This window comes from Carassius gibelio, chromosome A12 (genome assembly GCF_023724105.1).
Source record: "Carassius gibelio isolate Cgi1373 ecotype wild population from Czech Republic chromosome A12, carGib1.2-hapl.c, whole genome shotgun sequence".
NCBI lineage: Eukaryota > Metazoa > Chordata > Actinopteri > Cypriniformes > Cyprinidae > Carassius > Carassius gibelio.
The window spans coordinates 5,377,874-5,386,879 of record NC_068382.1 but is presented as its reverse complement, the minus strand read 5'-3'; the positions used below and the strand labels follow the sequence as shown (position 1 = coordinate 5,386,879).

General features: G+C 36.0%; 1 protein-coding gene across 1 annotated transcript; it reads right to left on the bottom strand.

Annotated features, from left to right (window-relative positions):
• Positions 1 to 269: 269 nt before the first annotated feature.
• slc4a1b (solute carrier family 4 member 1b (Diego blood group)) lies at positions 270 to 8,575 on the bottom strand. The gene is made up of 15 exons (XM_052612285.1): positions 8,553 to 8,575; positions 8,382 to 8,424; positions 8,034 to 8,218; positions 7,514 to 7,724; positions 6,657 to 6,860; positions 5,325 to 5,473; positions 5,029 to 5,223; positions 4,165 to 4,210; positions 3,962 to 4,101; positions 3,767 to 3,856; positions 3,402 to 3,568; positions 2,386 to 2,627; positions 2,109 to 2,278; positions 1,783 to 1,956; positions 270 to 586 (listed from the first exon to the last, which is right to left on the bottom strand). The coding sequence occupies exons 2-15, from the start codon at positions 8,392 to 8,394 to the stop codon at positions 506 to 508; spliced, it is 2,067 nt and encodes a 688-aa protein (XP_052468245.1). The 5' UTR covers positions 8,395 to 8,424; positions 8,553 to 8,575; the 3' UTR covers positions 270 to 505.
• Between the last annotated feature and the right edge of the window lie 431 nt (positions 8,576 to 9,006).

Genomic DNA, 9,006 nt, shown 5'->3' with positions numbered 1-9,006 from the left:
AGAAATTTGCTAAGGTTTATTTATTTATATATTGACTTGTTTATATACTTGTTTCCCACCGATCTTGACCTTACAGGACACACTGGATATAATTCCAGTATTTTATGATGGAGACAATACAGGAAAACAACAAACTATCAGACATATTTTTTTCCAGAATTTATTATAGATAGATAGATAGCAATCTACTCCTCCAACAAGACAAAGTATTTATTTGTAATGAAGAACAATATCTTATCTTTGTGATGTGCTGGTCCTATCTGATTTTAAAGACCTCATAAAAGGCACTTGTTTGTACATACAAATTAAGCATGTCATGATGACCATTATAACAATAATTAACAGAGAATCCCAACACACACACACACATCAATAAAATGAGTTTGTGAAAGTTGCACTATGGGTTGAAGTTGGGTATCATTTTGTCAAAATTTTCATATGTTGGCTGCACTCTAATTCTGCTGACTCAGATTGTGAAATATGAATCTGGTTCCAGTAAAATGATCTATAATGGCATCTGAGTTTCAGAATACACATCCACTCCCGGCTCCTCTTCAAATGTTGCCTTGGCATCATCACCGTCAAGCTATATTGAAGATATAAAGTACAAAGGAAATTATTTAAATATTTTTATAGAAAATTCTTAAATAAAACGCTGTCATCATTTACTCAACCTCATGCCTTTCTAAATCTGCATGCTGTCATTTTTTTTTTCCAGTGGACAAAACAAGACTAACCAGAACTTCTGAACAATCTTTAGATGCTTCAGAAAGTTTTTCTCCACTAATCTTATTCATACTCTGAATGGATTTGGAACTGTGGATCAGAAGTTTCAGAACTCTTTATTATTAAACAGCATTGCTGACTGTTTCAGTGTGTGTGTTAAATCTTGGAATTGATATACAATATAAAATCAGATATCTTTTAATTGTATGATTAATTTGTGAGTAATCTAGAGAAATGTTTATGTTAATATAGAACAATTTAATATCAAGATTTTAGAAGCAGATGCAAACTACTAATCTACTACTCTTTTTTTGTCAAAGTTCGTTATTTTCAAAGTTCGCAGGCAGCATATGCTATTCTGTGCCAGCCGTGGCAAAAGGATACGTTTTCTACATGTATTTACGCTGTGATTTGAAAGAGAACAGTGCATCCATGTGCCGTGACTGACACAGAAGAGCGTACGCTGCCTGCATTCAACTAAACACAGAGAACAGAGAGAATAAAAGTTTCACTTTCTTTCTATGCTTGAACATTGATGCGTCATTGTGTTATGCAAATATTCCCACATAGTGATGTAGACATGTGGGGGCGTGTTTGAACGAGCCTTTTAAGGTAGGTATGGTTGACTCTTAAAATACAAAATAAAATTACAAGAAATCACAGCCTTCATAAATTTGTGATGTCTGGTGTGAAGTCTTATGGGCTGCTATGGTATATATATATATATATTTTTTGCTTGTCTTTTCTGAAATCATGCTTGCTATGAACTGTATGAAAACACCTGCATCTTAAAAGTATCATATATATATATATATATATATATATATATATATATATATATATATAATTTATTTTATTTTTATTTTTTTCTACAGGACAGAATACCATAGTGTTGCGTAAATAATTTAAATTTTTGAGGGAAATATTCTGTTAAAACATAAGGCCTGCTTTTACAGTTCTTAAACGATCAAGATTTAGCAAAACTTCGATATCAAGAAAATGCAATGGTTTCAGTTCAATTCACTTTTTCTTTGTCTCAGTCATTAGGCCACTTACATATTTAATCTCTTGCTCAGTGAAAAGTTGTCCAGTCATGAACATGCGCAGAGGGATGGTGAGGATCAGGACAAACGGTAGAGCCAGTGACACAGGGCTCGATTTCACCATCCACAGGATTGCCAGACACACGATCTGGATCGCAGTGAACACGTGCATCCTACTGGTGCTGACCTGCAGAGGGAGACAGAGACCAGGGTCAATTGGTTTCTCATGCAAAAAGCAACCAACCATGAGAATGTAACATTTATAAAGAAGGCAAAACCGAAATGCAAAGTACTCCAACAGACTAATGGAAGACGTGAGAACATCTGAGAGACACATACTTTTGTAGCATAGGGTTCATTGGGGTGATACTTTTTGGGGATAAGGAGGAGCAGGATTCTATCCCAAAGCTGAATCCCGCTGAGGGATGTGATTCCCATGTAGAGGAAGATTCCAAAGAGAGCTGTAATAGGAATCATTTTTAGAATTGGCTCCATGAGAATGGACAGACCTGCAAACGGACAGACAAAAAGATGTTATTGTACCTATAGGAAGTATAGTATTGTAAGAATGTTCTTCTTCTATGTTTAGAAGAAGTTTAGAAGTTTGTCAACATACCAACAAGCAAAGCCACCACTACTCCGCTGACTCTCTGTTCCAGAACCTTTTCAATCTCTGGTTTTGGGCCTTTGCTCATGACAGTCAGGGCATTGGCATGAGATACAGATCGTACAGTTGCGGCACTTAACCAAGGGATGCCAAAAATGGCACTCAGACCTCCCATGCTCACCAGGATGAGAAGATCCATGTGGAAGCCAGAGCCCTTGACCATTTTTCTCTCTGGTTTACTCACAATTAGCCTTAAAAAAAGAGGCAAGTGAAAAGATTTCTTTATAAATGAAATCATTCAAAATAAATCAAATAATTTCTGCCACACTGTGTCATCCTGTTTCTGCATGGGATAAATGAATAAAAAAGATAATCGCAACTTTTTCTCTCACAATTCTGATAAAAAAGAATCACAAGATATATCATCTTGCAATTCAGATAAAAAAAAAAAAGTCATACATGTGAGATATAAATGCAAAATTAGTTAAAATTAAAGTTCATATCTCACAACTTTTTTCTCACAGTTCTGTTGTTTTTGGGGTTCTTTTTTCTATGACAGGATTAAAGAATAAAAATAGTAATCAACAAAAAAAAAAATTCTCCAAATTTCGAGTTTATATCTCACAATTCTGGCGTTTCTTCTTAGAAATGATGTCAAAGTTTCGTTTTTTTTTTTTATCCAGTGGAAACAAGATTCCATGTACTTCACATAACTGTACATTTTACTCAAAATATAATAAATATATTCTGATTGGCTAATTTTGTTATGTTGTGCTCTTAAAAATAAAAGTTCCAAAAATCGTTTTCAAAGAGTGATGGAATAAATGAACGATTTTGGGCTCCACAAAGCACATTTTTGTGATTCTTAAAAAACATACAAAAAATCTTTCCAATATAAAAAACATCATGTGCAGTGGGATGTTTCCATGGCTGTTAAAGTTTCTTTATGGAACCATCAATACCAATAACAGAAAATTCTCCTGTCAGTTCTATCAAATCATCTTCCTTCAGAAAACATCACTCACGTGGTAATCTGAGACTCTAGGAAGATGAGGATGAAGACCAACATAGCTGGGACAATAGATGCGAACATCAGCCATATTGGGAAGGACTTGTGTTCACCCAAAGGGTTTATTAACCATCCTCGCATTTTAGGGTTGGACACCTGTAGACCCTTAGGCACAACCAGTTTCTGTGACACAAGTCAAAGGTCAAAGAGGTCAAGACAGTAACTTTATAGGACTGGACCTCAATTGTCATCCTAAAAGTGTCATCTATCTATTAAGGCAGCCATTACCCATAATCAATTTAATAATAATAAAAAAGGAATCTAAATCTTATTATAAAATCTCTAAAATCATAATGTTGAATTATATATTTGCAAGCATACCTGAGTGTATGTATCTTCAATATTTATATCGACAGCAACCATGAGGAAAATTGCAATGGGAACTCCAAAGTCACCAAGCAGACGTCGAATCTATAAATCAAACATTCAGTTCTTTACATTAATGGAACCCATTCATTGAAGACTGTGCAAAAAAAGTAAATATGTCAAATTTCCAACAATTCCAAATCGATTTACCTTGCCTGGTAGGAATTTGCCATTCTTGAACATGCGTAGGTAGTATGCAATAGAAAAGCAGCCAAACATGAGACACATGGACAGAAGGGCTGTGTTGGGATAAGGCCGGTGTTGAACGGACCTCACCACAGAGACATTGCCTGTAGCATTGTCCAGGAATCTCTGCTCATTGACTACTGACTGCCAAGGGTCCTCAACTGTACTGTTTAATTGCTCGTAATTCAGGATAAGAGGGTGTTCTTTGAAAACCTGGAATGAAGGATGAGATGAATGTCTTGAATAAGTATAATCACAACTAAACTACCGGTCAAAAGTTTGGAGTTTTTCTGATTGTTTTCAGATAATTTTAAGATACTTATATATAATATTCGTATATAAATATTGATTTTGCTGATCAATATTGAAAATAGTTTTTGCTGTCCAATATTTCTGTGCAAACTGTGATACACTACCATTCAAAAGTTTAGAGTAAGTAAGAAATGGACGCATTAAATTGAAAGTAAAGACATTTCTGTTTCAAATAAATGCTGTTATTTTGAAGTTTCAGACTATCCTGAGAAAGATGTATCATGGTTTCCACATAAATATTAAGCAAAAACTGTTTTCAACATTAATAATGATAAGATTAACTATTGTTAATAAATGAGCACCAATAATAATTCAGAATAACTGTACACAAAACCAGCATACATGATTAGAATGATTTCCAAACGATCATGTGACACTGAAGACTGCAGAAATGACTGCTGAAAATTCAGCTTTGCCATCACAATAATAAATTACATTTTAATATACATAAAAATAGAAGACTAATTTTTTATTTATTTGTAATGTTATTGCACATATGTACTCTACCATCAAATACTGTAATTTTGTATTAAAGTGATTACTGGTGAAAAAACTATTGGCAGATTACATTTTGATTCATTAAACATGTGATTTTACATGTGATAACAGCTGATCATGCTATCTGTCTCTAGTTAACTAAATTCCTGAAAAAAAAGGCAAATATGAGTTACAAATGCAAAATAATGCACATTAAATTGAAAAATAAAAAAAGTCTGCACCCTGCCAAGTTTGGCAAAGGTCTCATAGATGAAGATGAGGGAGATGAGGATGGAGAAGATTTCTTGAGTGAAGCGGGAAATGAAGCGGACCAGGAAGCTTCCTTCAAAGGCAACAATGACCACAACGATGACCACCAGCCAAGCGCCAACCCATACCCGGCCTACGATGTACTCAATGTCCTGAGACTCACAGAACTACAGGAGGAAAAGCATGATGGGAGGATTTAAAGGAACTGACCAGCAATTACACAAGAATGATACTCAAATAGATGTTGTAAAAAGAGAGTAGCACTCACATTAAAAAAGGCCTCTTCAAACACCAGCAGTGGCCCAGAAAAGCCGATAACTAGTACAGGTTGGGCAGCAATCAGACAGAAGATAACGCCCAGCACTGAAGTGGAGATCATCAGCTCTGAAACACCCATCATGTTATCCACCTTATCAGCTGTGGAGAAAAGTGTAAGAAAACCAAACAAAAGTATAAAATTCAGTTAAATAATTTTTTGTATCACTCTGAAATTCTCGGTTCTGAGTTTTAACATTTTTGAATAAATAATTTAATTTCTAATTGAATAAATAATAAATAATTTTTAATTTCACAACAAATATTTACTGTTTAAAAAAATTGCACAAAAGGAATTTTGTTAAATGTCATTTGGATTTTTACAATTCTAATTTAATTAAAATATTTTTTCTAAATGTTTCCCCTTTTTTTCATTAGGACCTGTAATGATGAGACAGAGAGATTCGGATCCATGTGCAGAACTTTTAATGAGAATGGTCAGACAGGCAATGATCAGTAACGGCGTCAGGTATGTGGGGATAATCAGAATCGATAACAGGAACAAGCAGATGTCGGGGGCAGGCAGCAGAGAATCAGAGTCGGTATAAACAATCCAAGGTCAGGTACAGAAGGGAAACACAAGGAAAACGCTCGGAAATGTCAGACTGGCTAAACAAGACTTCGCAGTGAGTGAGAGTGAGTGTGCTGCTTATATGTGTGTGTAAATGAGGTGCAGGTGTGGCAAGGAGATTGATTGAGGAATGATGTGCAGGTGTGGCAGGGTGATTGTGATGCAGAGACTAATGGGAAATGTAGTTAGGGTGTGGTGCAACAGATAAGAGGTGCTAGAGTCCGAGTGACATCTGGTGGTGAGTGTGGAATAGTCCTGATTGGAGTGCCCTCTACAAAAGTTCATGGGCACTCCATGTAATGATCGTGACAGGACCGAACTCAATCCAAGATTAAATTCAGATTTTTAATAATGTACCTTAGTCTGAAAACTCCTAAATCAGATTTGAAATAGATTTCTTGCATAATTTGGGATTCACTGTTCATGTAAAAAATTAAAAATAAATTAAAAAAAATTGCTTGTTCATCCTTTCCCAATATAGTAGACTGTGTGGCATTCACTAGTTAACACTGAATGAGTGAGAAAATGTGTACAGTACAGTAAACTGTCTGAAAGTTCCAGTTTTCTGTCTTCTCTTTCCACACTGATAGTGTGATAGTTACCACCTGACAGTGTGAACGCTCGGTCCTAAAGATTGGATATGGTAAAAAAATGGGAAAGATAGTGTGAAGTGTGCAGCTTGAGCAAAGCCTCCTTTAGGCTAAACATAATTACCAAGGAGACCTCCGAAGGTGATGGCTGGGGAGAGAGCAGCAAAGTAGATAAAGATGATTGCAGCGACAACCTGAGCGTTCAGAGCATCAGTGATGTCACTGACGTAGTGTTGATACCGTCTCTTCATGTCTCTAATCATGCCACCGAACAGAACACCAGTACGTTCTAGTGGATCCTCTGAAGGGGGTCCTGAGGACTTTGAAGCTGTGGGAAGATAGATTAGCAAGAGTTGTGCTTGCTTTTGTGATCAGTGAGATTTTTTCCTAAAATTGTATAGACATAAAGGGGTTTATTTAGTGTCTCCTGCATATTCTGTCCTGGATTTACCCTTGTGTGGATCTATTAAAGACTATCTGCATTTATCATCTTCTCCGTGTGTTTATCTCACTGAAGCATGACACCTGTATTGTCTTTTGTCTATATTCTCTTATTGCAAAACTTTTGTACACATGAAAGCCAGAATAATCTGATGGCACATCCCAAATTTATGTAAGGACTCTTACTCATTACTCTTATGCAATTAATACATTTATCTTCATTTAACTTCATCTTTGTGTTTGGCCAGGAAGCACTTGAGTTCTTAAATGTCAAAAGAATTGTAATAGAAGTCTATGCATATAAACAGTTATTATAGTGTTCCTGTAGTTCAAGTGGTAGAGCATTGCGATATCAAGTGCAAGATTGGGGGTTTGATACCCCGGGAACACATGATAGATAGAAATTGATAGCCTGAATGCACTGTAAGTTGCTTTGGATAAAAGCGTCTGCTAAATGCATACATTTAATTTTTACATTTAATTTAAATGTATTATATACTTCGATTTAGCATGTGTTGTAGTGTGTGTATGTGTCCTTACGCTTGCGAGGTTTGACATCCAGGCGGAGTTTGGGGTCAGATGGGCGGAGTTTCTCTTGCAGTAGTTTCTTCTGGAAGGGGATGAGTGATGTTAGCATGGACTCATCCTGAATCTCAGTGGGTGGAATCACAATGCAGCAGTCCATGAAGTCTCCCACAGCATCGATCAACTCTCTGTCAGTCTGAGCCTGAAAAGCTGCCTGGTTAAACACCTGTATGTGGGAAAAACAAGAGAAACAGCTTAAACTTATTGTAGATTTTTCAACAACAGTCATATTTTTGTAATGTCAGATTGAGTTCCTTTACAAATATAATAATGACTATAGTGATCAGGTTGTGTGTAATTCTTCGTGCTTGTCGTGTGTTAACAAACATTATCATGAAAGTGTACTCTCTTTACAGTACACCTAAGTGGCATACTCTATTTAATCTCATATTAATCTCTTTTTAATGAATAGAAAAGTCTAAATAGGTAAATGTTGCAATGATGCCAGATTTGCCCTTCCGGTCAGTTCTCTTACTTTGTCAGCTAGTAGTGCTGCCATTGTTCGGCCACACTCGTGATAGTCCACATCAGCTGTGGTTGGGCCAATCATAATGAAGATGAACCGCACAGGCACGGGAGTTTCCAGGGCCGACTCCAGCACCACAGCATCCCGCAGACGCACAAATACTATTGTAGGCCTCTCCAGGAACTCCAGAGCACCTTAGACACACACACCAGCACAATTATAGTGTAACAAATAATAGAAACACATGAAACTCAATGGAACACTTTTTAACACAACTTTTCAATCTAATTGATATTAATGGACCTACAAAGCTCTTTTGTCTTTAAAATATGAATTTGAAATTGATGTTATTCTCACCTACAAGCACCATCGAGGCCTCTGATGTGTCAGTTGCGTCCCTCTTAAGGTGATAACAAAACAACATAGTCATAAAATGTAAAATGAGATGTAATTGTATTCGAAACAAAGAAAATAAATGATAGAGATAGGTATTCTCAGAACAGTTAAAACAAGAAAAGTTGTGCTCACTTTCTCAGTGACAGAGAATTTCTCCATTTCCAAACCTGAAGTCAGAGGCTGGGTCTCCACAGACTGGCTGAAGAGAGAGAAAGGAATAAATTAAACGGGCTTCAGAATGATTGCTTACAAATGTGAAAAAAGTCTTGGAATAAAAAAAGAGAAGAGCATGTTACAGGATTGTTTTTTTTAGGTATGTAAAGACACCTCATATATAGAGAGAGTCATTTTTGGTAATGTTACAACTCATTATTTTTGTATTTATTTTTGGTTCTGACTTTAAATGACTGCAACAGGCTGCAACACAAACAACAATCTTCATACTACAGTTTATGGTTAAAATGGGAGTAAAAATTTGAAACGCTTTCAAAATTTCTCTCTTTCAGTGATGTCTGTGATGCCTAACAGAGACTTGCTTACTATAGTTTCTAATACTTTCTAACATTTACAGGGAAAACCTGTCTCA